This window comes from Trachemys scripta, chromosome 17 (genome assembly GCF_013100865.1).
Source record: "Trachemys scripta elegans isolate TJP31775 chromosome 17, CAS_Tse_1.0, whole genome shotgun sequence".
NCBI classification, from domain to species: Eukaryota; Metazoa; Chordata; order Testudines; family Emydidae; genus Trachemys; species Trachemys scripta.
Window position 1 is genome coordinate 16,348,963 of NC_048314.1, and position 25,710 is coordinate 16,374,672.

Here is a 25,710-nt window from a genome sequence, read left to right on the forward strand (position 1 = left end):
AGGGGTATAAATAGAGTTTCACCTCTACTTTATGATATTATTCATGGCATTTCGTCACTTTCAAATAGTTCAGTCTCCTACACTTTGGATACCTAACCTGGTGTTAATAAGAAGCTCTTACAAAGGATGTTGCAGAGTCTGTAACAAGAAGCTTCACTTTCTTAAAAGAAGCAGCATTCCCTGTTTTATTATTTCACTGTTTATGGTTGATTAAGTGCGTGCGTGCGTATGTATATCAGTGCTTACTAAGCCTAGTTATCAGGTTACGTTATCAACTATGTGCATAATTATATGAGTACGTACACTGGTAAATATTTTGTAAATTATTGCTATGCAGGTTAAGTAAACAAATAAATATTTGGTATAATATTGTTCTATAGGCACATACACAGATAAATGTTTGGTACAGTATTTTTACAGGTAGGTGTGCCCTCAGATAGCATATTTGATATAGTATTGCTATTCAGATAAAATATTAGCTGTATTGGTACAATATAGTTATAAGTTGTTATGTAGGAATGGTAATTGCATTGTGGGGGGCGGGGGGGGGGGGAGAGATACAGAATACCAAACCCCAATGCCACTCTAACAAGTAGGCTTATATATGCTTTTCTCAGCTGGTAGGGAATGACCTTGTAGGGTTGCGTTACAAAATTCTGGACTGGTCTGAGGGCAAGTTTTCTGTGAACATAACACTAAGTGCAAAATGCAGCCCTCCATATATCACCTCCCCTTCAAACCTAGCCTCAAAGCACAAGGCATATTTCATGTCTCTGCTAAGGTGTTAAAATGGACTTTTGGGTAATACGTTAGACTGAGCAGCACAATGTGCGACCACTGCAAAAATGAAAGTCTTAACAGAAAGCACTGAGAATGTCCTAGCACCCCCAGTAGGGCTGCAACTCATCCTCTGTTAGGCTGTGTTTTGTCTTCTTCCAGAAATGGAGGTGGTGTACGCTTTGACATAATAATATTTATCATGGCTTGCAGTGCACAATAGTCTCATACCAGAGCCAACTCTGTTTCAGAAAGGATCCTCATTATAGCAAGAGGTTCCCCTTTACAAGGATTTTCTTTTTCTATATAACACATTTTGTACATTGAAAATTCCTTGTGCAGCTATTACTGCATTTATAATGACAAATGGCCTTCATCAACTGAATATCTTTCTAAGAACAGTTTATGGAGCTCTGAACTTTGCTCTTAATCAAAATTTTTCACACATACATAGTTGTATTCCATGCATGTGTATTGCTTGGCACCATTTTTTCTGGCACATTAACCAAAACCAAACCATGTTAGGCAGGGGTATTTCATGCCAGAGGGGAGGAAGTGGATGGGTAAGCAGGTTAGCAATGTAATATAAATTAAATTTATAATTCATGGGTTTAAATGTGGCCCATGGTGTTCAGGACTCCTAAAGTGTTATCATCCGATAGCTGTTCTACACACATGAATTTACAGTGGTTTTTTAAAGCAGGCACTGACTTTTAAGCAATATGCTTTCTGAACATTAACACACACTCACTCCCCCAAAGTTCCCTGTGCTGCTATCTCCTGCTATTGCTTTCTTCTGTATAACCTGAAGTGATTTTTCTGAAAATATGTCGGCACTGCCTTTGTGGCAATTTCAGTAGAGTGGCCAAGGACTGACAGAGCTAGAGACCGAGCAACCTTCTCACCCTGGAAGTGAGTCAGAAATGAGGCATGTTAGTGGATCAGCACTGGGGAAACTGGCACTACTGTGGACTCTGTTTTACCTGCTCTGAGGATTTCAGTCTGCATGGCTTGTCAGTCCAATGCTTTTCCTGAGCACTGAATTCACTGTTAATGGCATAAAAAAAAGAGAGAAACAAGTATGAGTCATACAAAACAGCCTTAATTACAGCCAAGAAAGATTGAGAAATATAAAACCAAAGCCAAAAATGTAATTTAGATTTTAGTCCAGTTATGTTCATAGAAATGAACATTTAAAATGGCATTATGTCTCAGGTTTATCTGCTCCATAAACATCTATCTTGTAACTTCTCTGATGTAAACAAGATCTTATGCCTATTAATCCTTCAGAGCTGGTACAGCTCTGAGAAAGTGTGGTGGATTCTGTTCTGCCTCATATGTATCACCCTCAAAATTGTTAGCCAGATTCTGACTGCAGAATCTTTGTCTTGGTAATGAAGGAAGAGAGGAAGCCACCTTGACTTCCTGATCCCAGGGTGAAGGTTACTGCCAGTTGGGGAGGATGGGGGTGGAAACCCAACCCAGCAACTCCTTTTTCCTTGTGACCTGAACAAATGTGGAAATTGCAGAGCGAAGCTAAACATTGACACCCTCAATGTCACTTTTACAGTATCACTTTTCAGACTGTAATAGCCGTTGTAAGAGTTAAGAGAAAGGAAAGGAAAGAAGTGGCAAGGACACTCTCCCATGCCCCTTCAGGCTGTGTTGTTCCTTCCACATCATCAGACTGGGCAAACTTTTACACATGTCAGCGAGGACATGCTGTACCATATCAGAGACCCAACTCCTCTGTGTCCCTCCCAAAGTAGGGTCTCTCTCTCTCTCCCTCCCACTTCCGTTTCCATTGACTGACTGGTAAGATGCTGCCTGACTTCATTGAGAGGCTTTTAAAATCTTACTCTTTGCTATTAGTATTGATTAGCCTCTTAATGGGATTTTTCTCTTTTCCTGGCTTGTGGCATCAAGTCATGTATTCCTCTTCAGGGTTCTTTATTTGGATTCACAAAAGTGAATACAGCTGTGGCCCACCCCTGCTAAGAGGTGCTAATCTATTGTACAAGGGAAAAAACACAGCATTGCATTTCAGTGTTTGGAAGACCATGCCTAATGAGGAAGTATTAAGTGAACTGGTCATTTTATTTGTTTGCATGAAATATTCAGGTAAAAAAAAAAAAAAAAAATGTAAATTGCTAGGCTTCTGCAGATGAGGATTTCATAACCCAGTGAGCTAATGCATGAACCTCCTCTCTCTGGAGACCTGAGTTCTAAATTAGTTTAGGACACCAAGTGTAGTAATTAATATCTTGCATTTATTTATATAGCAGTTTACAAGCTAGTACACTCTCCCCAAGAATTAATCCAACTCTAAATGAAAGCACATTTGTTGTGGAACACAGCAGCAGTTTAATAGTGCATTGCACCAATGAACAGCTTAAGATAGGAAGGGAAGACAATGCTATAGTCAAAAATGAAAAATGTAGGCAGCAGAGTCTTATGTAGAGATTACACAGTTAAGCAGGTTATAATTTGGCCAAAATACCCTAGTGTTACAAAATTGCAATGGAATTGCCACAATGTGACCCCACCTGGGACACCTTCCTGCTACAGGCTGCAGCACAGCAAGTGCATCTGCCTCAGTTTCCCTCCTTCAAAGTCCCCAGTAACTCCCTGCCAGACTGTCTTACCTCAGTACATACCCCTCCTTGGGGCCAATTTATTACAAAAACATAGTGCACATAGTCCATAACAAAAGTTCAAAAATGTAGTCCATTGATCGCCCCCAATCATATCATCCTTAAAACTCCCAAGATATCTAGTCCCTTGACACCCCACACTCCAGTATCTTCCATCATACTGCGTTCTTCATTGATCCTTTTCCTGCCATTTTACCAGGGCAGCCACCCCAACCCGTTCTTTCCAGCGGGAACCCTACAGTCTCTGTGCTGGGAGTTCATCCTTACCAGAGAAGCATCCCCAAGGCCCCTTTGTCCATTAACGTCTCATGTCCCAGATGGCCCAACAGCTAGGCCTTTCTACTTTCCCCAGGCTCCAGCAGAGATGTTAGAGAGTAAGCCCCTCCACTGCTGCTCTACCTTCAGCCCTCTGCTGCCACTCCCCAGCTCAGAAAACCAGCAGGCAGCTCCCTCTTACTGTTCTCCTGCCTTCAGCCAGGAACCACCTACAGGTTCTGTCATGGACCTCCTAGAGCCTCCTGCCTTTAGCAGCGCTCACCTGCCAATCTCCTGCCTCACCAAGTTTCTCTCTCCTTTAAGGCCCTGGGGTTCCTCTTAAGACCAGTTATGGGTCAGATAACCAGTCACAGGTGCAATAGCCTATTCCCTTTTAAAGGGCCAGTAACACACTGTAACCGGAATCTAACTGTTACAGGTAGTTAGCACCTCAGTTTTTCATCTCACCTGAAAGTCAGCACCTCTAGACGCACAGTACTCCCTGACACAATACTGCAGCATTAGTTCAATACTAAGTCAGAAGAAATTGTGCTGTTCTGAATCACCAGCACAACTTCCTGCAGTACTTGAGCTTTTCGCGGAGGTCCCATCCATGCACTGACCCAGCATCCGAGCCTTGTTTTGCTTGTGAGGGCTGCAGGCTCACAGCCCAAGGTGGTATGGCTGCAGGCTGTTAATTTTATGGGCCTTAGTGGAATTTATCCATTACATGATTTAGCTCTTTTATCAGAGACTTTATGTTGGAGGGAGAAGTTATCTGAGACAGGTGATAGTTCTCTTGGTTTTTTTTTTTTTTTTTCCCTTTCCTATCAGAAAATGCTACCGTAGTTGCTATTTCCTTGCCCCCATCCAAAGTGCCTAGTCTTCAGAATTGTTTGGTTACAGTCTATTGCCACGGCATAGAAATTTGATTTAACTTTTAACCCTCTTTGTTGGCTCTGTAGCCTGGGGTTTGACATTCAGTCACTCACATCAGCTCACCGATACCCCCTGTGGTGTTTGTTTAACAGCATCTATTATTGTACAATATGAGGCTCAAAGGCAGTGTATACTTTAGACCTTGTATTGCAGTGAGGATGTCTACATAGTGCACCTCTTGTGACGGGTGAGCTAATAGCTGGAAAATGTTGTTCATGATACGCTGAGTTGCAACTCATGAGGAACTGATTGTACTAACTAAGAAGGCATTTATGTGGTAGTTGAAACCCCAAAATTTCTTTCTGGAGGAGTGTCTCTAATTAAGTTGACCTAGGTGCTCAGTCAGTCTGGGATGGTATCTGTAAATCTGGAATCTTAGAACACAACTTGGAAAGTTGTCCATGATGAGTTTACAATTTTTAAACTTAAAGAAAATATAGGTTTGCAATAGAAAGTTTCTCAACTGGGAACACAAGATATAAAACAAACAAAGAGAGGGAGAAAATATGCTGGAGAACATTGCAGCATAGCCTGAACATGAATATCCAGTACAAAAGGTTTTCTCTGAGAAAAGCAGTTTCGGGTAATTTTACTGCAAAGGCATTTTCCTCTGAAAATGAAATCTAGACAGGATGTTACTGATAGTCCACATCATATTTTCAATAAATGATGAACCTTCATGTCCCATGAAATATGAAAGTAGAAAGCTGCACTCTATTATATTCAGGCAAGGTTCCCCCCTCCCTTTTGTTTAAATGTATTCATTATCAAAGGTATAGTGCCCTTGAGAAGCTGAGGCAGTTGTTTGTATTGCTGTGCAAGGAATTTAAGATACTTAACTAAAGTTTTCACAAATGATGATGCAGAGATGTGTAGTGCTGTCTTTCAAGAAGCCCCCAATCCATCTATTCAGTGCTGACACTCAGGCTGTAAAGAGACATCTTTGTGCAATTACTTACATATTGCATACATGATGAGGTAGCTCTCCATTTCTAATACAATAGTTGGAGGAGTTAGAAATTAAAGCAGAAGGGCTCAAGACCTCTTATTACAGACTTTGAATCTCATGGCTCCATGTATGGAAATACTATTGACAATAATAAAAGTTCTGCATTTGAAGTGAAGGCAGAGAGTATTAGAGAGAAAGCAATCCTGTTGATGAGAAAGGAGAATTTGGCTTTATAAAGTTTCCATCATACTGCCTCTCAGGTCATTAATGTGCTACAGATTTTTTTTAGGGTTAGTTGTTTGGGATATGAATTATTCTCCATGGCTCCTTTATGCTTCACTCTGCCATTCACGAGTAGCACTTATGAAAATAAACACAATGAAATGTATAATATAGATCACCTCCAAAAAGGAACCACACGGTCTCAAGACACTAGTTTAAAGAATTACCAGGGTTACCAGAATATTTGGTTAACCTTCAGTTAAATACCCACTTCTATTACTGGTTTCACTTTACTATTCCACATTTCACCATTTTATAGGTGTGTCAGAATGAGAGAGTGTGTGTAATGGTAAATATTATGTATAGTACTTATTTTTAATATGAGAAAACAACATTTGCTTATATGAAAACACAATTGCTGCACTATATATAAATTAATTCTCATAAAAACACTAGTTACTATAAATTATCAATAAATTTAATTTTCCTTTTCCAGTTGTTACATGTTCCAAATGATGAGATGCTGTTAACATATGACTATGTATTGTCACAGCCATAGTATGGTCCAAAGTAAATAAGAGATTGTGATAGCATTATCCATGATGATCTCTCAGAGGAAGTCTCATGCAATCATATGAAATTGTGTGTCAAGACCATAACTTATCTAGTTGTCACTTGGTAATTCCAGCTTGCCAACAACTGATAGAAATGACCATGCCATTTGAAATTCACCAGTTACCTTTCCCTCACATCAGTGACATATGTCAATCAATAGCATGAGCATATTCTGATTTAAACAACTTATTGCCAGGCTTTGCTACATTTTTTTCCCTAGGCTTTTATATGAACCGAAGGAGCTAGCTGGCTCCTTTCTTGTCCAATCAATCACTATAGTACAATTCATGCCTATTGAAGAAAAAAAAGAAAAAAAAAAAAAACAAAACAAGGAGTCCTGTGGCACCTTATAGACTAGCAGATGTATTGGAGCATAAGCTTTCGTGAGTGAATACCCACTTCGTCAGACGCAGTACATGTGTCTGACGAAGTGGGTATTCACCCACGAAAGCTTATGCTCCAATACATCTGTTAGTCTTAAAGGTGCCACAGGACTCTCTGTTGCTTTTTACAGATCCAGACTAACACGGCTACCCCTCTGATACTTGATTCCATGCCTATTGAAGCTAAAAGGATGGTTTATTTGTCTAACATACTGATTTGGACCACCTTAATTCCCTAGAATTACAGGTTCAAATCCCAGCAGGGTTGCTACAGTCCTTCATCCATGTGAAGCAGATAAAATAAATCCCATGTATCTTATAGAATGTGGGTCTTTCAGATGAGACGTTATGAACTTAACTGTTTAAAGACTTGGTGAAGTCTTCTGGTCAAGCCATTCTGAACCCCACATAGTTTAGTGAGGGGGGAGGAGTAAAGATGGCTTTAAAGTACCTTTATGCCCCCGACTCAGGGCACACTCGGCCTGTCCCAAGTTGCAATTTAGGACAGTAGTAGGCTGCTCCAAATTGGGTCAGCTTCACACAACCAGCCCTAACAGGCTATTTCAGCAGCTAGGGATCTTCAGATCATAGACATCAGGAGTCACTACTGCAGTGGTCAGGAAGGAGGGTGATATAGAAGCCATGGCAGTGGTGCTGCTCCACCTGGGGATTCCCCTACACTCACTTCACAGAGGAATCCTCAGGCGGCAGAATCCAGCAGATTTATGGCAGCTTTGTGCCACCATCCCTGCACAAAGCAGCCACAACAAGACTAGGATCTGGTCTGAGCATCCTTTAGCATGTTCCATAGGATTCAGCTTTCAGCCTTGTGTCCTTTCCTCTCCCCTCCCTTAATGTGCATTTTGCTAGTTAGCGGCTGCATGTGAATATCTGAAACGTCCCATGTAACTCTAAATGCAAGCTATTAAAATAACTGTAATAAATGGTCACAAATCATGGCGCATGGTTTCCCCGAGCAGCCTGGCCACGACGGCCCTCTTTACTTGCATTTTTATCGTAAGCGAACACAATTTGTATGTAGGATACAAGATGGCAAGAAATCTTTTCGGTAACCTCACTAGAGTTAGGGCATACTTGAGTCCGTTCCCTGGAACGGAGCCATCCATACCACTTCTGGACTGTGCTCTTGTGCTCTCCCACACTAAGCAGAACATGCTTGAAAAGGTCTAGAAGTAAAACCTCCAAGGCTAGTTGTGGATGCTGTAGCCTAGTGAATGGTGGTGTTATTCAGTAGGTGGCACTCTTCTTACTGAGCCAGTGCCCCAGGATAATGCTAGAGGGCACTGTATTGTTAAATGTTTTTTTGGCGGGGGGGGGGGGGGAAAAGGTACACTTATGATCATTAAAGATCTCATGGCACTCAGTGCAAAATTAGTGTTAACTTGTCAAAGATACTGGGATTAATCTGTGGAGTTACATACAGTCTACTGTCATAAATTCCTGCATAGTTACAACTGAATCCTGCATTCAGTTTAATTTCCAGGTCTGAGCTACTGTGTCATGTTACTAAAGAGCTACTGTGCGCCACTTCAGAACTGGTTGCAATTAAATGGTGAGAGAAAAGATTCTAGTATATCAAGTCATTGCAATACGTTGGGATAAAAGACACGCTATAACAATGTAAATTAAGACACTTTTAAAAAAATATCAGTTATTACTATCAATTAACTTATTTATTAATTGCTAGGCAGACAAATAATTTAAGTTTAAAGCCAATGGGCTTGCATTAATGTGACTGAAAGCAAAATTTGGTCCTGTGTCTTTTAAGTCTGTAAAGTACATACTTCAAAATGTTTCAGCCTGGGAACCTAAAGTTAAGTACATATCAAATAAGAATTTCATGATAGTAGTCCTCTCCTCCAATGGTTCAAATCAGAGCTGTATTAAAAGCATTTTTTCCTAAGTATATTTAAAATAGGAATATATACCTCAAAACAAAACATTTAAAAGTCTCCAATCCATCTTATCTGTCTCTTAGGCATTACTAGAGTACTCACCACTGTAGTCTCTAGTTCAATATTCATTCAGTTTAAACTTAATAGGATTTAAGACTGAAAGAACAAAAATCTAACAAAATAAACAAAAATTACAAAACAATTAAAAAGTTTGTCTCAGGTCAGGAATCAAGATCTCAACTCTTCTGTATATAAGCTAGGAATATCACTGCTAGAAGAAATATACATGGATACCATATTTCCTGATCCCACAGTGCTACTTGCATACTTGTTTTTATGGTAGATCCAATGGGTGAAATCCTAGCCCCCTTAAAGTCAATAGCAAAAGTCCATTGAGTCTAATGGGTCCAAGATTTCACTTAACATGGATGGGTGGCAAGATTGCCCTGATACTAATGCTTATTTTGCATTGTTGACAGTATTTTAGCACTGGTGTCACAGAGTGTACTATCATAACATGCAGCCTTAGTGAAAAGCAGTCATTCTACCCAGTAGGAACACATGCTCTTGTACCTTTATTACCCTAAACATTATTGTTTTGTTTAAATACAGTCCCTCTCTTCCTCTTACCGCACCAAAAAAAACAGACAACCACCACCCATGCCAAACCCTTCAAACACAAACAAAAATAACCCTACTAGAGTTTAAGGAAACTGATCTCATTAATATCTTTGATGTAAAGTCCAAATTTGATTTGAGTATAAGCAGGTGTAATTTACACACTGAGGGGAACTGGAAGAGGGTGTAAATTGAACCTAAATTAGTCTAAACTACCACACCTAGATTTATCACTGAATTTGGCACCAGTTATATGGCAGATGATCAAATTTTCTTTTAAAAGTTCCTGTGGATTAGAAATCTGCTTTGTTTATTTTTGCTCATTCATAAACATTTTACACATTTTTATCCTATTAGTATATGGAACATGGGCAGATTAAGGGAGTAGGGTGATAGGACTGTCATGGGGTCATCACCATCTCAAAGCACCTCTTTCTGGCCTGGGGAGCTCTGCAGGTATCCCACCCTCAGTTTCCCCTTCTCAAGGCTCCTCAGGAATACTTCAGCTCTGGTTGGAATATACAATGGGTTAATTTATTAGAATGGACAATTCAAATCACAAAATGAAGTCCAATACCATAACTCAAAAGGTTCAGGCTCCACCACCATCTGTGACAGAAGGCTCTTCGTCTCAATCATCCTGCAGGCAGGAGGGCTTGCAGCTTACCCCTAGAGTTCCCTGATGGAGTTCAAAAACTCAACTGAAGCCATAACACAACATCCACCCACCTTGGGCTTAATAAAAGCCTCATAATTCTCCAGAGTCTTTCCCAGCTGTCTTCCCTGTGTATAGGAGAGTGGTCACAAGGTGCTCCTTTGGGCCTTCCTCTTGCTCCAAAGACTCCCTCTTCTGCTACCCAAGCCTCCTGGCTTCTCTCCCCATTCCGAGGGAGCAGGCAGGGAAGAACCCTACATCTCTTGCTCTGCCCCTTTCTTATCTGACTCACCCAGGTGCCTTCTCTTAAGCCCATGACGGGGAGTAGGAGGTGGAGAGCGGGAAAGGAAGAGAGAGGCACAATTTGCTTCCAGTCACAGGTGCACTGGCTTCTTTCCTCTTAAAGGGACAGGGCCATTCTGTGACAAGGATTTTACGGTAGGATTCACAAAGGTACTAAGGCATCTACACCTCAGATTTAGACATCTAAATATGGGATTTAGGCCCATAAATCCCAGTTTTAGGCTCCACAAAACTCCCACCAAACCCTGTAGGAGTCTAAACTCACTCATCACTTAAGATTTCAGAGTCAAATTTCCCTCAGCACCCAACTTTCTGACTCTGGACACATGCAGTGCAGTTTCACTCTAGGAGTCCGGACATCTCTCTCTCTCTGCCTAAGCCTTCAGAGCAAGCTATGAACCCCAGGTGAGGAGCGTCTTCAGCCCCCCTCCCCCTCAATTTCTTAAACTATATATATATCTATATATAGCCTATCGCAGCTGGGCTCTCAATTCACTCCACTCTTATATCACTGACTGAATGGCGATGCCCTGCCCCTTATATACCTACGAGGGCAGGGCTGACAACGTTCTAGGAGGTTCAAGGAAAATGTAGTTCTCAGAAAGTCTGGAAGGTTCCATGAGATTCTACAAAGGTCCAGAACATTCTAGGAGGTTAGTGGAAAATGAATCCACATGGGGAATATCGGAAAACATTTTACTTCAAATATTCTATTTTCCCTTTTGTCACTAGCAACAAAAACAGGACCCTGAGCCTGGCACCCCAGATGGTTGCCTGGGTCATCTGCCCCTAAATCTTGCCCTGGTTAGAGCACTGTCCTGAGAGGGAAGAGACACCCATTTAAACCCTTTCTCCCCCTCAGTCACAGGGGTGTATTGAACCTGGTGTCCCACATCTCTGGTGAGTGGTAATCAATGAGCTAAAAGTTATGCAGTTGGCACCTTCTCCTCCTCTGGCCATTTTTTGTGTGGAATGAGGCAGGCACCTAACTCACTCTCAGAAAAAACAGCTTCAATGCCTCAGCCACATGACTCCAGGAGGGGGGCACCTGGCTGTGACTTGCTTGTAGAGATGGGCACCTACCTACAGCCTGGACTTAGGTGCCTATCTCTGTGTCAGGGCCAGCACTTACCGCTTAGGACACTTCCCTCCCATCAACATCTCCCATTAGGCTTAGGCAACTCCCCACCTTGCACACTGGCTTTTGTGGATCACATTCTAAGGTGCCTCTATCTCCCCATTATTGTATAGGGAGGCGAGGCACCTACCTTGGGATTTGTGAATCACAGTGTTGTTTCTGGGATTTTTCTAGGCACCTAAAAGTTAGGTGTTGCAATCCTCAGCATCACAATACCAAAGTCTCTTTGTGAATCTGGGCATAATGATTTCAAACTCCAAAACCCCACTTTTTAACACCCAGTGTTTGATAGGATATTACTTTATTAAATTATAAACGGACTCTTCTTCCCACAAGATCTGAATTTCAGGTAGGCCCTAATTTCATAGTAGTCTGGAGCAAACCCCCTGATTTGACCAGTCTCAAACTCTGGGGTCTTCACAATCCAGATCCAAATACTGAGTTTTGGGCTTGTCTCCATCATTCAATAATATTATCACCCTTGATATTTATGAAGTACCCATCTTAGCCGTAGCTAAGAGCCCAGTCCAACAGCATTTCAAATCAGTGGAAGACTTTCATTTGACTTCAGTGGGAGTTGGACTGAGCTGTGATTATTAATATGAGAAACTGGGTTCCTACAGTTTAGGGGACCCTAAACCAACATCCTTTCACCCCTTCATTAATCTGAAGCTATTGTGTTTGTATCAGCCTTGTTTATCCCATGTGTACTTAGTGCCATCTTGTTATGAATATGAAATATGCAAATTTGGGGGGTACACATTAATAGTGGGTCCATCTGCTAGGATATTTTATTATAGAGATGTGTGAATGCAGTTGCCATGCAATACGCTTCTACACACAGTGACCACGAGTTACAAAAACAAGGGAAAACATCTCATGCTTCTTCTCTTATTTGTATTTCACATTCATTGTTTTTGCAGATTATTTTAATTTTAGTTTATACATTTTCACAAAAATGTAATTTGAGTGAAAAAGCCCGACACAGTCAGCACTGGCTGTGTGTGTGTGTGTATCTATATATAGACACACACACACCTCTCTCCTAAACAGACAAAGCAGCTATTACTTTTCCGTGGCGTATGATGACATGAGGCTGAATGATTAATTACAGGTATAAAATTATGAGCCAGATCCTGCAACCATTATTTACACAAGTAGCCCCAATGATTTGTAAGGATGGCCCAATCCGTTGCTACGGCCCCTCCTTTCTCATTCGCAACAGTTAACTCCACCTGGTTGTCTTCTTCCATCTGAAGTTTGTAGAGAGAAGTTACAGTTGTTTCCGAAATCTACCAGACAAGTGAAATATGTTACACCATTGAAAAATCTTAACCAGTAACACAAATAAATTGAATTAGCCAATCCCATAGATTCCCCTACACAGCTGACCTAGTGAAGATAGGAAAAACATAAGACTCATTCTTTCCCAAAATATATTCCCTGTTAAATCACATATAGGTACAGATATTTTACAGAGTACTCTAAGTAAAAATATGTTACATATAAACATAAAATAAACTTACATTTTGGCCATATAATACTTGATGACTTGGGTCTGATATGATCCTGACCTTATCTAAAGACACTGGATAATTATGTATTAAGAATTATGCATTCTCTCTCTCTCCCTCTTTAGATATGCGCGCGCGCACACACACACACACACACATACACACAAAAAAAGAGGTCTCTTCTTTGAGTACAAAACTCAACTCAACTTTAAGTATGGATTCCTGGCCCCTAATGCATTGTCATGTGCTGCTATTTATCCTCTTTTGTGCTACCCAATTCTCTGAATTTATTTCCAGGATGAAAAGTTCACATTCATTTTATTTTTATGGAATTGTTATCCCCCTTACTTTTGCCTTTTCCTGTGTGTGTATATGTGTGCATGCATGTATGTGTCCAAGTGCAGTTCCACATCAATAGTTAAGGGAAAAAATGGTTTTAATTACATAAAGGCTAAGACTTAATTAATATAACAACTTGCAGGTTAAATCTAGACATCCTAGACAGCAGGGTAGTGAACTGGGTATGCCACAGAAACTGGGGTTATGGTGTCCTCCTGGTGGTGGTTAAAATGGAGATATCCATGCTGATATTTTCAGATTTATTGGCTGCCTTTGATACCATAGTCAATGAGGTATTGTTTATATGCCTGCAGACATTGCGGGGAATGGATGACTCTGCTCAATGGCTTAGTTCCTAACCCTCAAAGAGATCCCAAAAGCTTGCATTGGCAATTGCTTCTTTATCCCAAGGATGTTCACAACATGTGTACCTCCACAGGATTCCATCTTATTCTTCCTCTTGTTTAGCAGATATATGAGGCAGTCAGGAGGACTAGTGAGAAGGCATGGGTTACCATGTCTTCAGTTTGCAGATATGCAGATGACACCCAGCTTTGTGACTCTCTCTTCCAACTTAGATGGTCCAGATAAAACAGAGGTGATGGTGGATTGGGAAAATCAACGGGAATATACACTGAAGAGTACGTTGGCCGCCTCTTACTGAGGAGGTTTGACCACAATGTATTACTCATGTTTATGGGAAAATCTGCGTAGACTCACAGTTATTATTTGATGATCAACTTTCACTGGTACCTGCTAGGACAGACTCTTTTTCATTTTTGTCTGGCCAAGAGATTGTGACCGTTATTTCCTATATGGATGTTACTGCCATGATTGGTGATAGAATTGGGCATAATATTGACTGGATTGTTCAACCAGGATTTATGCAGAGAGAAAGTGGAATGTTGGAATTGGATATCTATGTATTTATTAAGCTCCAATGATGTGAGTACAATATTTGCATAACTGGGTCAATTATTTAGCAATCAGCATGTGCATGTGCTGCGTCTGTGCAGCTGAACAGATCACCTGCTCAGTAAAAAATAAATATGTTTATTCCAGTGTAAAGGAGAGAGAGAAAAAGTACAACTCAACCTTCTAGAGCTAGCTGATCATGCATTTTCCATATCAAATTGTCAGCATTTATTCAATTACTTCACTCATTACAAGCGTGTTCTTCAACCACTAACCTAAAAACCCTTGCTGTTGCTGTCAACTCCATTAGAGGTGATGTGCACCTGGCTGCATGCACTGTGGGTTAAAAAGAATCCATGGAAAACTTCTAGTTCAAGACTAAGATTGCCGTTTCTTGCTTTCCAGGGCCGACAGCGGCTGGGAGTACTGCAAACGGAAATGCACACAGCCCTGAGGTATGGGAGGAAGTGTCTCACATCACTCAGCAGTGAGCCCTATCGTGGGTAGAGGAGCACTACTGATGGGTTCCAGAGGGAATACCTCTTCCAGTTCTTAGCCAGAAGGATGGTTGACGCTAGGCCTCAGTGGGGAGAGGAGTGGTGGGGAAGTGTTTTAAAATGTGTATGGTGATGGTAGGGGAGGAGAGAGCAGGGAATAGAGGAATCTTCAGGGCTCCATCAAGGATGCATAGAAGCCCCTGGAGCAAAAAAAGATATACTCTCAAACAAATGCCTCCATTTAAATAATAAGCTGAAAGGCAAATTCCCTTTCTGATGGGTTGTTAATTATAGATTCCTTCTCTAAAAGCCCCTCCTGCTTTACCCTTACCTCTTTCCCCAGAGCTGGAGAACCACTCTCTTCCTAAAAATCAAATAAATCTTAAACACTTCCTGAGCCACGCTGCTTGGCTATACAGTGATTTGATATATGAAACAAAAGACAAGGGGCTGAGAGTGACTTATTTTCCCTGTGTAAAGGTGAAGCACTTCCCATCACCTGGCTGAACTTTTCTGGAGTTAATGTGCTTTAGTAATGTTTAACTGATCAAAGTTTTTTCAGAAAAGATGGTGGAGAAAACATTTTTTTTTAACTTGTGATGCTTCTTTCCCTTAAAGAGGCAATGACCTGTCATGGTTAAGCAGTTTGGCTTGCACAAGCATTTTGAGAAGCATTATCGCCCTCACAGAACAGCAGCTTCATGTTTCCCTGCACAACAACCTTTCATAGCCTAAAATGCTTTGCATCCCAGTTTCCTTGATCTGTCTAAGTGCTTGCATGCTGAAAATCCCACCCCCCTCCCTCCAGCTGTCCCTCTGGCAGGAAATAGACAGCATCTTCCCTCTAGAGAGCACAGTCATTGCTCCTTTGGTTATTTAATCAGTGAGGGTAACATTCACTAAGGGCCCATGTAAAGCTTTCTGAGCTGCAGAAACACCAGATCCACGCTTACACACATCCAGTGGCGCGGAATACTCCTGCTAACAGGCGTGGCTGGATAGTAACTGTTATTCCAGCCCACAGGTTGAAGCAGCATCTGCTAAAGGGCAGCACTGCAGTTTCCACATTAGGGAGGTGGGGTAGATTTCTCCACTGCCAAAGCCACTTAAAGCTCAGTTCCTCAGGCTTTGTGCAGGATTTCAGAATTTCACCGTGAGTGCAAAATACCATGCCTCGCAGTGTTTTAAAATACACTAGTTTTATTTTCATAATAGCTGGGAAATGGTCACTTACCCAGTCTTAACAATTTAGGATTTCTTTTCATATTGAGCAAGGAAGGTACAATGGGTGGGGTAGTGAGTAGGCCCTAATCCTGCATGAACGAAGTCACTAGGAGTTTTGCAATTGACTTTAAGGGACATAGGTTCAGACCCAAAGTGCACGGATTTTCACTTCAGGACACCTCACTTAGGTCCCAAGTGAAAATGACTTTAGTGATTTCTTCCTACATTCCATTTATGCTCCCCACAAAACTGCCCTGCAGCCTGGAATAATGGGCAGTCTCTACTATGGAGAGGGCCAGGACTAGAATAGCAAGGGTGTTGCAGGTTGGGTTTGAGGTATGTTAGCTAACCTGTGTTTGAAACCCACCACATTGGTGTCTCATACTATCCTTGGCTCAGGTCACTGTCATTAGCCTCACACTTTCGTGAGCGTTAAATTCACCCAATAAGCTGTAAAAGAAATACATATTTCTGTAAAATGGGTTTTAACAACATTTACCCACCTTTATAGACCCTTGACTGCAATGTGCTAGATAAGAGCTATAAATACAGAGAGTTACTTATAGGCTATATAGGTCTTTGTATCTTCAAAGGAAAGATCCTTTTTCAGTACAATTATTAATATATCAGTAATCTTGGATAGCTCTCGGGGCTAAATGCATCTCTGGTGTTAGCAAGTGTAGCCCCATTGAAGTCATCTGCTCACACCAGCACAGAATTTAGCCTCACCATTGCACAATGTTTAACTTTTTTGTACTTCGAATTATTCTCTATTACTTTAGGTCACTGGGTGTAGAATTGGGTAACCACCTTACCTCTACATTTTTTCACCCTCTTCAACATGTCAAAACCACATTCAACCTTTTGAACTTGCAGAGCCAAATGCAGCTGTGGTGTAAATAGGTGCAACTCTGCTGAAGTCAGTGGAATCGCATCTGCTTACACTTTGGTCCCCTAAACTTTGTGGACTAATCCTTTCTGGAGCAAAAATGGAATTAAATATTAAGGGCCTTATTCTTCAGCCTTACTCACCCTGTAGTAACTGAATATCAAAGTAGTCCCATTGATTTTCAGTTGGGGACTACTTGTGTAGTAGAGTACTACTCAGTCTGAGTAAGCACATGGCATAATTGGACCTTAAAGGAAAATTGCCCCTATTTTGTTCAGCACTGAAATTTCATAAGGCGGGAAACAATTCTCAGCATTAATAATCACCAACAATGTATTTTTAAAAATAATGCAAGTTTAAAAAAATTAAATATTGTTTATTCACCATTTTTTCTTCTGGGTTGTATAATTAGAATCGCAGCCAGTTAGAGATTGGCTAATCATTTCTTCCTTTGGGTTCCTCTTTTGGTTAGTCTCACAAATAATTTATCTTTTCATCAAAACAAAGATCAGAAATACCAAACTGTAATTAAAACCTTAATATTCAATTATTTCTGATTATTCTTGAAGTAGAGACAGTGTAGTCCCATTCTTGAATTTATTATTGGATTGTTATGTTTCCTTGGACAAGTCACTTCCCTGTGCCTCATTTTGTCATCATCTGTAAAACGAGTATAGCAATACTTAGCTGCCTCTATGGGGAGTTGTGATGCTTAGTTAATGCTTGTAAAGTGCTTTAAGATAGCACATTTTACCTGTGTGTATTTAAATATTATGTTGAGCTTTGGAACTTTGCAGGACTGACCATATGACTGGAGTTGTCCTTAAATGCAGAGCAGTTTAGAAGTGTGACTTCTCCTGTAAGTGTTTTAGTTTTCAGTTGAAACCTAATGATGCATACATAACATTTAACTCTGATGTCAATAAATAGCACACTACTAGGTCCTTGCCATAGCTATTAGAGAGAATGAAAATAAAATACCAACTCATTTTTATCCTGTGACTATACCATAAAATTTAATAAAGCAGTAATAGGTAAGACACAGGGAATTTCCAGGGGATTAATGACCAGGGGGAGGAGCTGATGGTACACAGTGAAACCTAGGGACATTAGCCAATCATGAATCCCCAGGCAATACCCTATATCTAAGTAATATATATTGCTATTATGAAATAAACATTACAATGAAAATGGTATATGGAGAGTAGTAATCTGTTCACTGGCCAGCAAATTGGATGGGTGGAAGTGGATCCAGATTTCTCCCACCCCAACCCCTCTAAATGGCATCCAGACCCAAAGTCAAGGGGGTCTTGCAGGTGAACTCTTTATATCCTGTGCTGGCACATAGTTTGGACCACAACCTGGCCTTGAGACATTGTTTTTTTATTTCCCCTTTCATATTTCCCCTTTCCCTGGGGTAATTCTAAATTACATCCACCCAGCTTCAGGACAGAGGGATCCCTCTGCACGTATTTATAGAATTCCTAGATGGGGAAAGCCATATCAAAGTCTCAGAGTTGTGGACCAAAGCAAATGGTATGACCTAATACAGTTAGCAAATGATAATGCAAACCACAGAAACATATAAGGGATGGATAATGCATTTTCTGGCTGGGAAGTCACTGAAGGTTTGTTTAGAAGGAAGGAACAGATATATTTATTTTGGTGGGGTAGGTTCTCTGGATTTTTCCTATAAATCCCTCATCTCTGTTTTTGTATACACCAAGACTGTGCCACTCTCTTCGGACCCTTCTCTGCCTCTTTATGTTTAGGAATGATCCTGCCTCTCAGTACCCATCTATGTTGAGGCCCTACATTAGAATGATGGGACCTGATGCAGAGAGGGGTTTAGCACCTTCACCTGCCCTTGAGTTAACCACTAGTCCATAGCTGTAGTCTGCATATTCTTCTCCCCGGCCTCTTGGTCCCAGGAGAGTTGCTCTCAACACCTACAGCTCCTACTTCCTGGTGCTGGGAAAGTGTTATCAGGCATTACAGATTTCCATGATAATCCCCAGTCTCATGTAAGAAAAACTGGTTTGGTTAAATTCAAAAGCACATCCCACCATTACCAAGGCATTTCTTTATCATCTGATTAACAGGCTCAGAAGCTCCTACTTGGTTCCTCCCCCTTAATTCCAACCTCCCGCTACCCCAAACACCCACACACACCCCATAGCCTTATTTATACTATCACTTCAGAGTAAAGGAGAAGCATGATCCCAAGATTTCTGGGCGCAGAGCTCACGGCACACACGCTGAATCACAAAGGGCTGGCCACATGGGTCCCCTGGAACCAGCTAATACCTTTAAAACAAAAACAGAGCAACAAAACAAACAAAAAAAGCCAACTCCCCACCCAACTTGTGAAGAGGGGCACACCCAGTTCTCCAGACCCTTTGTTATCTGATCAGAGGCAGTGAAACTTACCCAGAAAGAAGAACTGCACATATTCCTGCAATAACATTATACAAAGCTAACCATGCGCATTATTCAGTTGATTTAGGTATGCACATTAATCACATGGGTGTGTGTGTGGGGGGGGGGTCCCTTGGGACTGGGCAGATGCTTTGTCTGCATGCTCCCAGTGTCCAGGAGTGTGGTGCTGAAAGCTGAGAACGCTTTGCAGACCTGCCCAAGACATCCTCTGCCTGCTGCTGGCGTTTCTTCCTTGGCTCCGCTCCCCCCGCCCCTGCAGTTCCTTCCCTGCACCTTTAAGAAGCACATTGCTCGCTGGTGGGATGGTGTGGTACAGCTCCACAGAGGAAGTTACGCAGCCTGGATCAGGCACTGAGATAAAAGCAACGACTGTGATTGAAAGTGATGGCAAAAGGATTTGAGCCTCAGTATTAACTTGCGAGAGAGGAGCGAGGGTGGGGGAGGAGGGAGATTTCATAAAGCTCCCGGCCATCTGCCCTTGAGCTCCAGGCGGGGAATGGGCTGGTCCTGCTGGAGAAGAGGGGGACCCCGCCAGGCGCGCGGATGAGCATTTCCATTTGTATTTCTATTTTTGGGGGGGTGGGGGGCGGGGAACGGCCGGGGGTGTTTGCGGCCAGAAAAAGTTAAACTTCTTTTTATCCTGCTCCGGGCTCCCCCCTGGAGACGGGGGGCAGGGGGTTGAAATTTCTACACCCCCCCTCCATCTCATTCCCCCCCCCCCCCGCAGCCCCCACCTCCCCCCAGCCGCCCGCTCTGCCAAGCCCTAGAACGCTGCCCGGGCAGGTTGGTCCTCACCGCCCTACCGAGGGTGGGGGAGCAGCCTTCCCCACCCAGCCAGGAGGAGAGGACGCGTGTGCATCTGCCGCTTGGCACGGAGCTCCGGCGGAACCTCCCTCGCTGCACCGGCTCCAGGAGCGCCGAGCGCCGGTAAGGAATCCCGGGGCGTGGGGGGGGGATTCGGAGATGGGGAGGGGCCCCCGATCTCGCTGAGCAGGGAGCTGCCGCCCTCCGCTCCCTGGGTTTGTGCAAAGCCGGCAGGCGGGTGGGAAGCCGGCCTCTGAGGCTGGCCAAAGCCTCCACCTCCCCGGGCATGAGCCGAGGCAAAAGTTAGTTAGCCAGCGGGGGCCACTGGCGGAGGTGCCCTGCCCGTTTCTTTAATGTTGTTTTAATTGTGATAGGGATGGAAAGGATTGTTTGGAGAGGATGATTTGTTACCAACCCATCGCTCCCACGGCGGCTTTCCCCGGGTGTTTGGGCAAGAGATTAACAGTCCAGCCGTTTTTAAAGGTGTGAAGTTACAGCGTGGCTCACTTCAGTCTTTTCTATCAAACTTCTCTGTCCGCCTTGCCCATCCCCTGCCCTCCTTAACGCTACCTTGACTGGCTGCTTTGCATGCTCACATTTAATATTTTATATAGAGAGAGATATCATAGAGCTCTGGTTTGTTTGGAAAATACACAAAGTAGCAGGAAACAAACAAAACCTCTCTTAGATTTCCCCCTGCAGTTCTCTTCCTGGCTTTTATGAATAAAGTGCACCTATGCAATAATTTGTTTGCCTGCATATGTTTAGGCAGCTGTTAAATGGTTTACTCTGCTCTGCTTATTGTAAAGAGATGATGCATAGATTTTTGTGATTAGGGGAGGCTTTGCAAAACTATAAGGACACATAAATCCCAAGTGCAATATTATCTGGACAAATATTTTTAAAAGCCTCAGATTATTATTGATTGCACTCAACTTTCTGCAGGAAAACTTTTATGAAATTAACCAGTACCTTGGAATTTTCAGTGCCTGCAGTTTTCCCTATCTGACAGAGATGTGAGGTAGAGACTAACAGCAAAGTCCCCTGGTAACAAGCTCTAATTTCCAAACAAATTGTTTGGAGCTATTTTCCTCCACCTTCTTTCTCTAAAGTTAGTTGTACAATCCTTGCAAAGTACACTCTTGATTATTTCTCAAGCTTTCATCCTTCTTGTGCCAAGGAAGTGGTGTTCTCTCCACTTAAACTTTTTTTTAGAGTTTCAGAATAAGAGATGCAAAGCTAGAGATCATCATATTACATTGACATCTAATTTCCTATTTTGCCTGCTTTCTAACATTAGTCCTTGAATGATCTCAAAGTCCTTATGTAAAAGAAACCTTACAAGGGGTAAGAAAGGGGGGAAAAAGCAGCATCAATTTATGTGGAACCACAAATGCATTAAGGATAGCAGCTAAATGTGAGTGAGATTTGCAATCTTTCTGTTGGGAATATGGTTGTCCTCTGAGCTTTGCAACATCATGTGCCTGCCTACATGCTGGGGGTATATTTTCTAACTTTGCTTTTTAGAATGAATTAAAAGGGGGTATTATTATCCTGAAAAAGAGAGAGAGGATTAAAAAAAATCTCCTTGCACACAGTGTGTGTCAGTCTTTTTGATTTTTATAGTTCCAGGTGACACTTCTGGAAAGAACATTGAGAAGTCCATCAAGTTTACTTTCTGTACTTAATTCTAGAGCAGTGTTTTGTGACTCAAAGTGTTGTCTCGTTATTTCAATAAAGGGTTGATCCAATAAAAAAAGGAAAGAGCTAAGTCCAGATACCCAGATAAAATCTAATTTTGTGTTTTTAATACTTTGGCTATCAGTCCCTTGTGATTGCTGAGTACTCTTAAAGGAAAATAAAGAGCGTTGATTCTATTTGTTCCCATGAACTACAGTTTCTTAATAATATCAGGTGAAGATTTATTTTCCAAGGACAAAACAAAACCGATCAGGGTAAAACCTGTAGTTTGAAAAGGTTTTTTTTCCATATTAGCTTTATGTCATATTATTTCAGAGCAACATTGTGAATTATTTCTGCAAAACATCTGTAATGTTAAAACGTTGACACAACAACAATAACAAGGAGATAATGTGCTTGTTTGACTAATTGTAAATAAATTCTCAGGCAGATTTTTATTTCCTTGGGAATATGTGATATTTAGCAAATATAACCACAAAACAACTAATAGATATTATAGATTCTTTCCTTCTTAAGCTTCTCCCTCTGCCAACCGTTCAAGTGCAAAATGTATTATTTTTAAGGTTATGAAAATAATTTCTTAAAGATAACAGCATGAAGTGCCCATTGACAGAAAATTACCTTACTTGGTTTGTGTGTTCTACTGAAATCTCTACTTCTCTGTGATGTTGTTTAACAGTTGGCGGTGACCAATTTGATGTAATAATTAGGCACAGACTTTTATAATCAAGAAGACAGCTCTGATGTCAGCAGGGCTTATAGACACTTCTGTGTCACACCATTTTATTATTTTTACTAAATTTACTCAATGTAAAAATAGCACACTATTCTTTTTTTGGGAGTTTATTCAGGGCCAATGAAGCTATAACAAGCTCTCCTTTGAACAGCTAGAGACGAAGCATGAAAGATGGGTTTTCTTTTCTGCATTCATTCATCTCAATCAGAAATCCTTCAGTCTAAGAAAGGGGGCAGGGAGGGAGATGTTAACATAGATGTATGAATCCCCCTAACATGGATCAATGGATCTGTAACCTAGAGTTTCACATAGTAACCAAGGTTCACGATAAAGCAAATACTGAACACACTATGCAGGCAAAGTCATCTTTAAATTCTGGAGAGGGAAGGGAGTTGTAGATTCAGGTGGAAAGAGAATTAGTCGTGGCTCAAGTTTTTGTTCTGAAAACACAGTTCACACCTCTCATTATAGAACTATCTTGGGATTAATGCTGAGAGAAGTTTGCCTTTTTTTGTTATTTTGTTTTGTGATTACTTGCGATTTTTATACTCTAGTGGCAAGAGAGGAAAAGATTACACATTCTTTTGTTTAAGCTGAAATGAATACTGGGAGAGGTCATTGATCTTTGTGTATTAGGAAAACCTTAAATGTTATTAGTACTTTAAATTGTTTTCATTAAATGTTATTGTGCAAATAAATCCTGTCTGTGGATACTGGACTGTGCATCTGTCTGCCTAGCTACCTTATTTATTTGCTTATTTTGTAAGACTATCAATTTGTCTGTCTGTCCCTCTTGTCTATGTCTACCTATTCATGGTCCATTCTCAATCTTCTAATGACCTATCATTTCTTCTTGATAGAATTTAGAGATCCATTAGTGCTATTGTTTTTCAGATACTGTTAAAAATCAGATACCCTTAAATGAAGTAGCTACTGATACAAATCTTCTACACAATAGAACACCCATAAGTATTTTAATATGGATTTTTTTATTAAAGTTGTATATCTCTTACAAGCTTTTTTAAATTTCATGACTCCTAGAAAGCTCAGCCTAATTTTTGTATATTTCATAGGAGTTGTGTTTTTGCAAACCTTGTTTCACCTTCTCCCCCTTTCTTCCAGCTAATCTGTCTTTTAATTTGTTGCAGGTGGTGCTTGCTAATGAGCTCTCCTTTTCCCCTTATAATGAACAAGAAACGAGACCTCAGGTAGTTGGACGGTTTGTAGCTGAAGCTTTGGAAACTTGGCATTATCAGCCAGAAATTGCCCTATGTGCATGCCTCGTCACCAGAGCAAGAAGCAAAATAAAAAACAAACAAACAAGTCAATGGTCATATTTTCAATAAAGTGACCATAGGACAATCTGTTTAAATGGCTTGCAAAATTTACCACCCAAATGATGTTGTCAGAAAGGTTGCCTTTTAAAAGAAGTAAAGTTTAGGTCCAAAGAGTCTCCCATTTCAAGGTAACATAGATAATAATGTCACTTAAATATTTTTTAAATAAAGTTTTTTTTTAAATAATTATTTAAGGCACACCACAGTTTAAGGCACTTTAAAAAAGGCTATACATTGGTAGCAGATGAAAAGGTTAAAGAAAACTTGATCTAGCCTCATCACATAGCCTCTCCAATTTTTCTCCTATCAAATTTCATCACCGAATCAGAACTTGAGAGCTCTATTGATTGAGTAGAGTCACCTCTAGATATTTTCACACTGATGTAGAAGATCTTTTATGCAAAACAAACAAAACAAAACAAAAAACCATTAAGTTAAGGAAGACTTTTGACCGCTGATCAGCAGTTCTGGAAGGGCTGTCCATAATTCTCCAGATCAAGTGACTTGCAAACTTGGCTTCTGTACTAAGAGACTTTCCTTGTCTGAATGCAGCATACAGAGCTGGGCCATTGTTGTCATCTGGATTTCCTTAGGGTAGATAATTTTTTAGATGAGAAGTTTCCATGCTGATCCTGACAGTAACCCCTAGTCCAGTAGCTGCCTTTCTCGGGACTCTAGGCATTTCCTTTGCCCAGGGACCCTGCGCTTGGTCTCAGTTGCCATGCTGAACCTGGTTGCTTTTCTGTTGCACTGTCTCCCTCTGGCCATGGGACACTATGACATTTGCAAATCCTGGGTGACCACAGATGATGGCCCATCATGGGAGTTCTATGCTTGCCAGCCCAAGGCCATGCGAATGAAGGACTATGTGACAGTGAGAGTGGATCCACCAGGAATCACCTGTGGGGACCCCCCTGAGAGATTCTGTACTCATGTAAGTATTTGGTTTCCTTTGTTTTCCTAGTTGACGTGGTAATTAATTATGCTTATGTCATCAGGGACAGAGTACTGTCGCTCTGAGACAATGGGTAATAAGGATACCCTGGATCAGAGTGCCACTGTTATTTGGTAGTTAGAACAAGGAACTTGAAATCAGCTCTTCTATCTAGATTCTTATACTGTTCTCCTCATTGTCCTTTCTGAACACCTTGGTTTTATTCCCAACTCTGCCACTGACTCTTTGTGAAACCTAGGCAAAATTACTTTATCCTCCCTCGGATCTCAGTTTCCCCACATGTGGCCTGGGAAGAATACCTATCACCGCACAGGGGTGGTAAGTAACTGTTTGCAAAAATGATTTTGAGGCCTGTGAATGAAATATGCAATCAGTATTATACTACATGTCTGGCTCTCAATAGCATTCATCTTCCTTAGAAACGCCCCGTCATATCTTTTGCTGCAACATGTAAATACCAGCAGAACAGCCTAAGAGTGGGAGATAGTGCTGTCTCACAGAACAGAATAATGAAGACAGTCCTTAGATCAAAGGAAGAATCGCTGAAGCTGAAGATCAGTTGTTTTGTTATCAGTTTGGGAAGGATGATGTTTTTAGGTCACATGGGCCAGATTTTCAAAACTTCCACAATAGGGGCCAGATATTCAAAAGAGTTCAGCGCCCAATGTGCATCCATCTTTTGAAAATGTTCACTTAATTAGTGCCTAAATGGGAGCAGAGCACTTTTGAAAATCTGGATCCAAAGGCCTGTGTAGTTCACTGGATTCCTATGTCAATGGCACAGAATCCTAATCTCAGGAGTCATATTTTATCAGTGATGAGTAGATGTTCTGTAAGTCTGTGCTAGGGTGCTGAATAGAGAGGAAGGGTATATTTTGGTCCATGTAGGTAGGTGGCTTACATGCAAGACTCCTGCATCTCAAACAGCTTCATAAT

General features: G+C 41.3%; 1 protein-coding gene across 2 annotated transcripts in view; it reads left to right on the top strand.

The window, feature by feature from the left end:
* The first annotated feature begins 19,980 nt into the window (after positions 1-19,980).
* Positions 19,981-25,710, top strand: part of NTNG2 (netrin G2) — a 71,827-nt gene continuing 66,097 nt past the window's right edge. Inside the window, exons 1-3 of one of the 2 annotated variants that reach the window (XM_034793946.1) lie at positions 19,981-20,168; positions 20,420-20,528; positions 23,631-24,753. In XM_034793946.1, coding sequence (XP_034649837.1) covers positions 24,541-24,753 — 213 coding nt within the window. In that variant the 5' untranslated portion in view covers positions 19,981-20,168; positions 20,420-20,528; positions 23,631-24,540. The remainder of the gene's footprint in view (positions 20,169-20,419; positions 20,529-23,630; positions 24,754-25,710) is intronic. The other variant, XM_034793947.1, reaches the window with a different exon arrangement.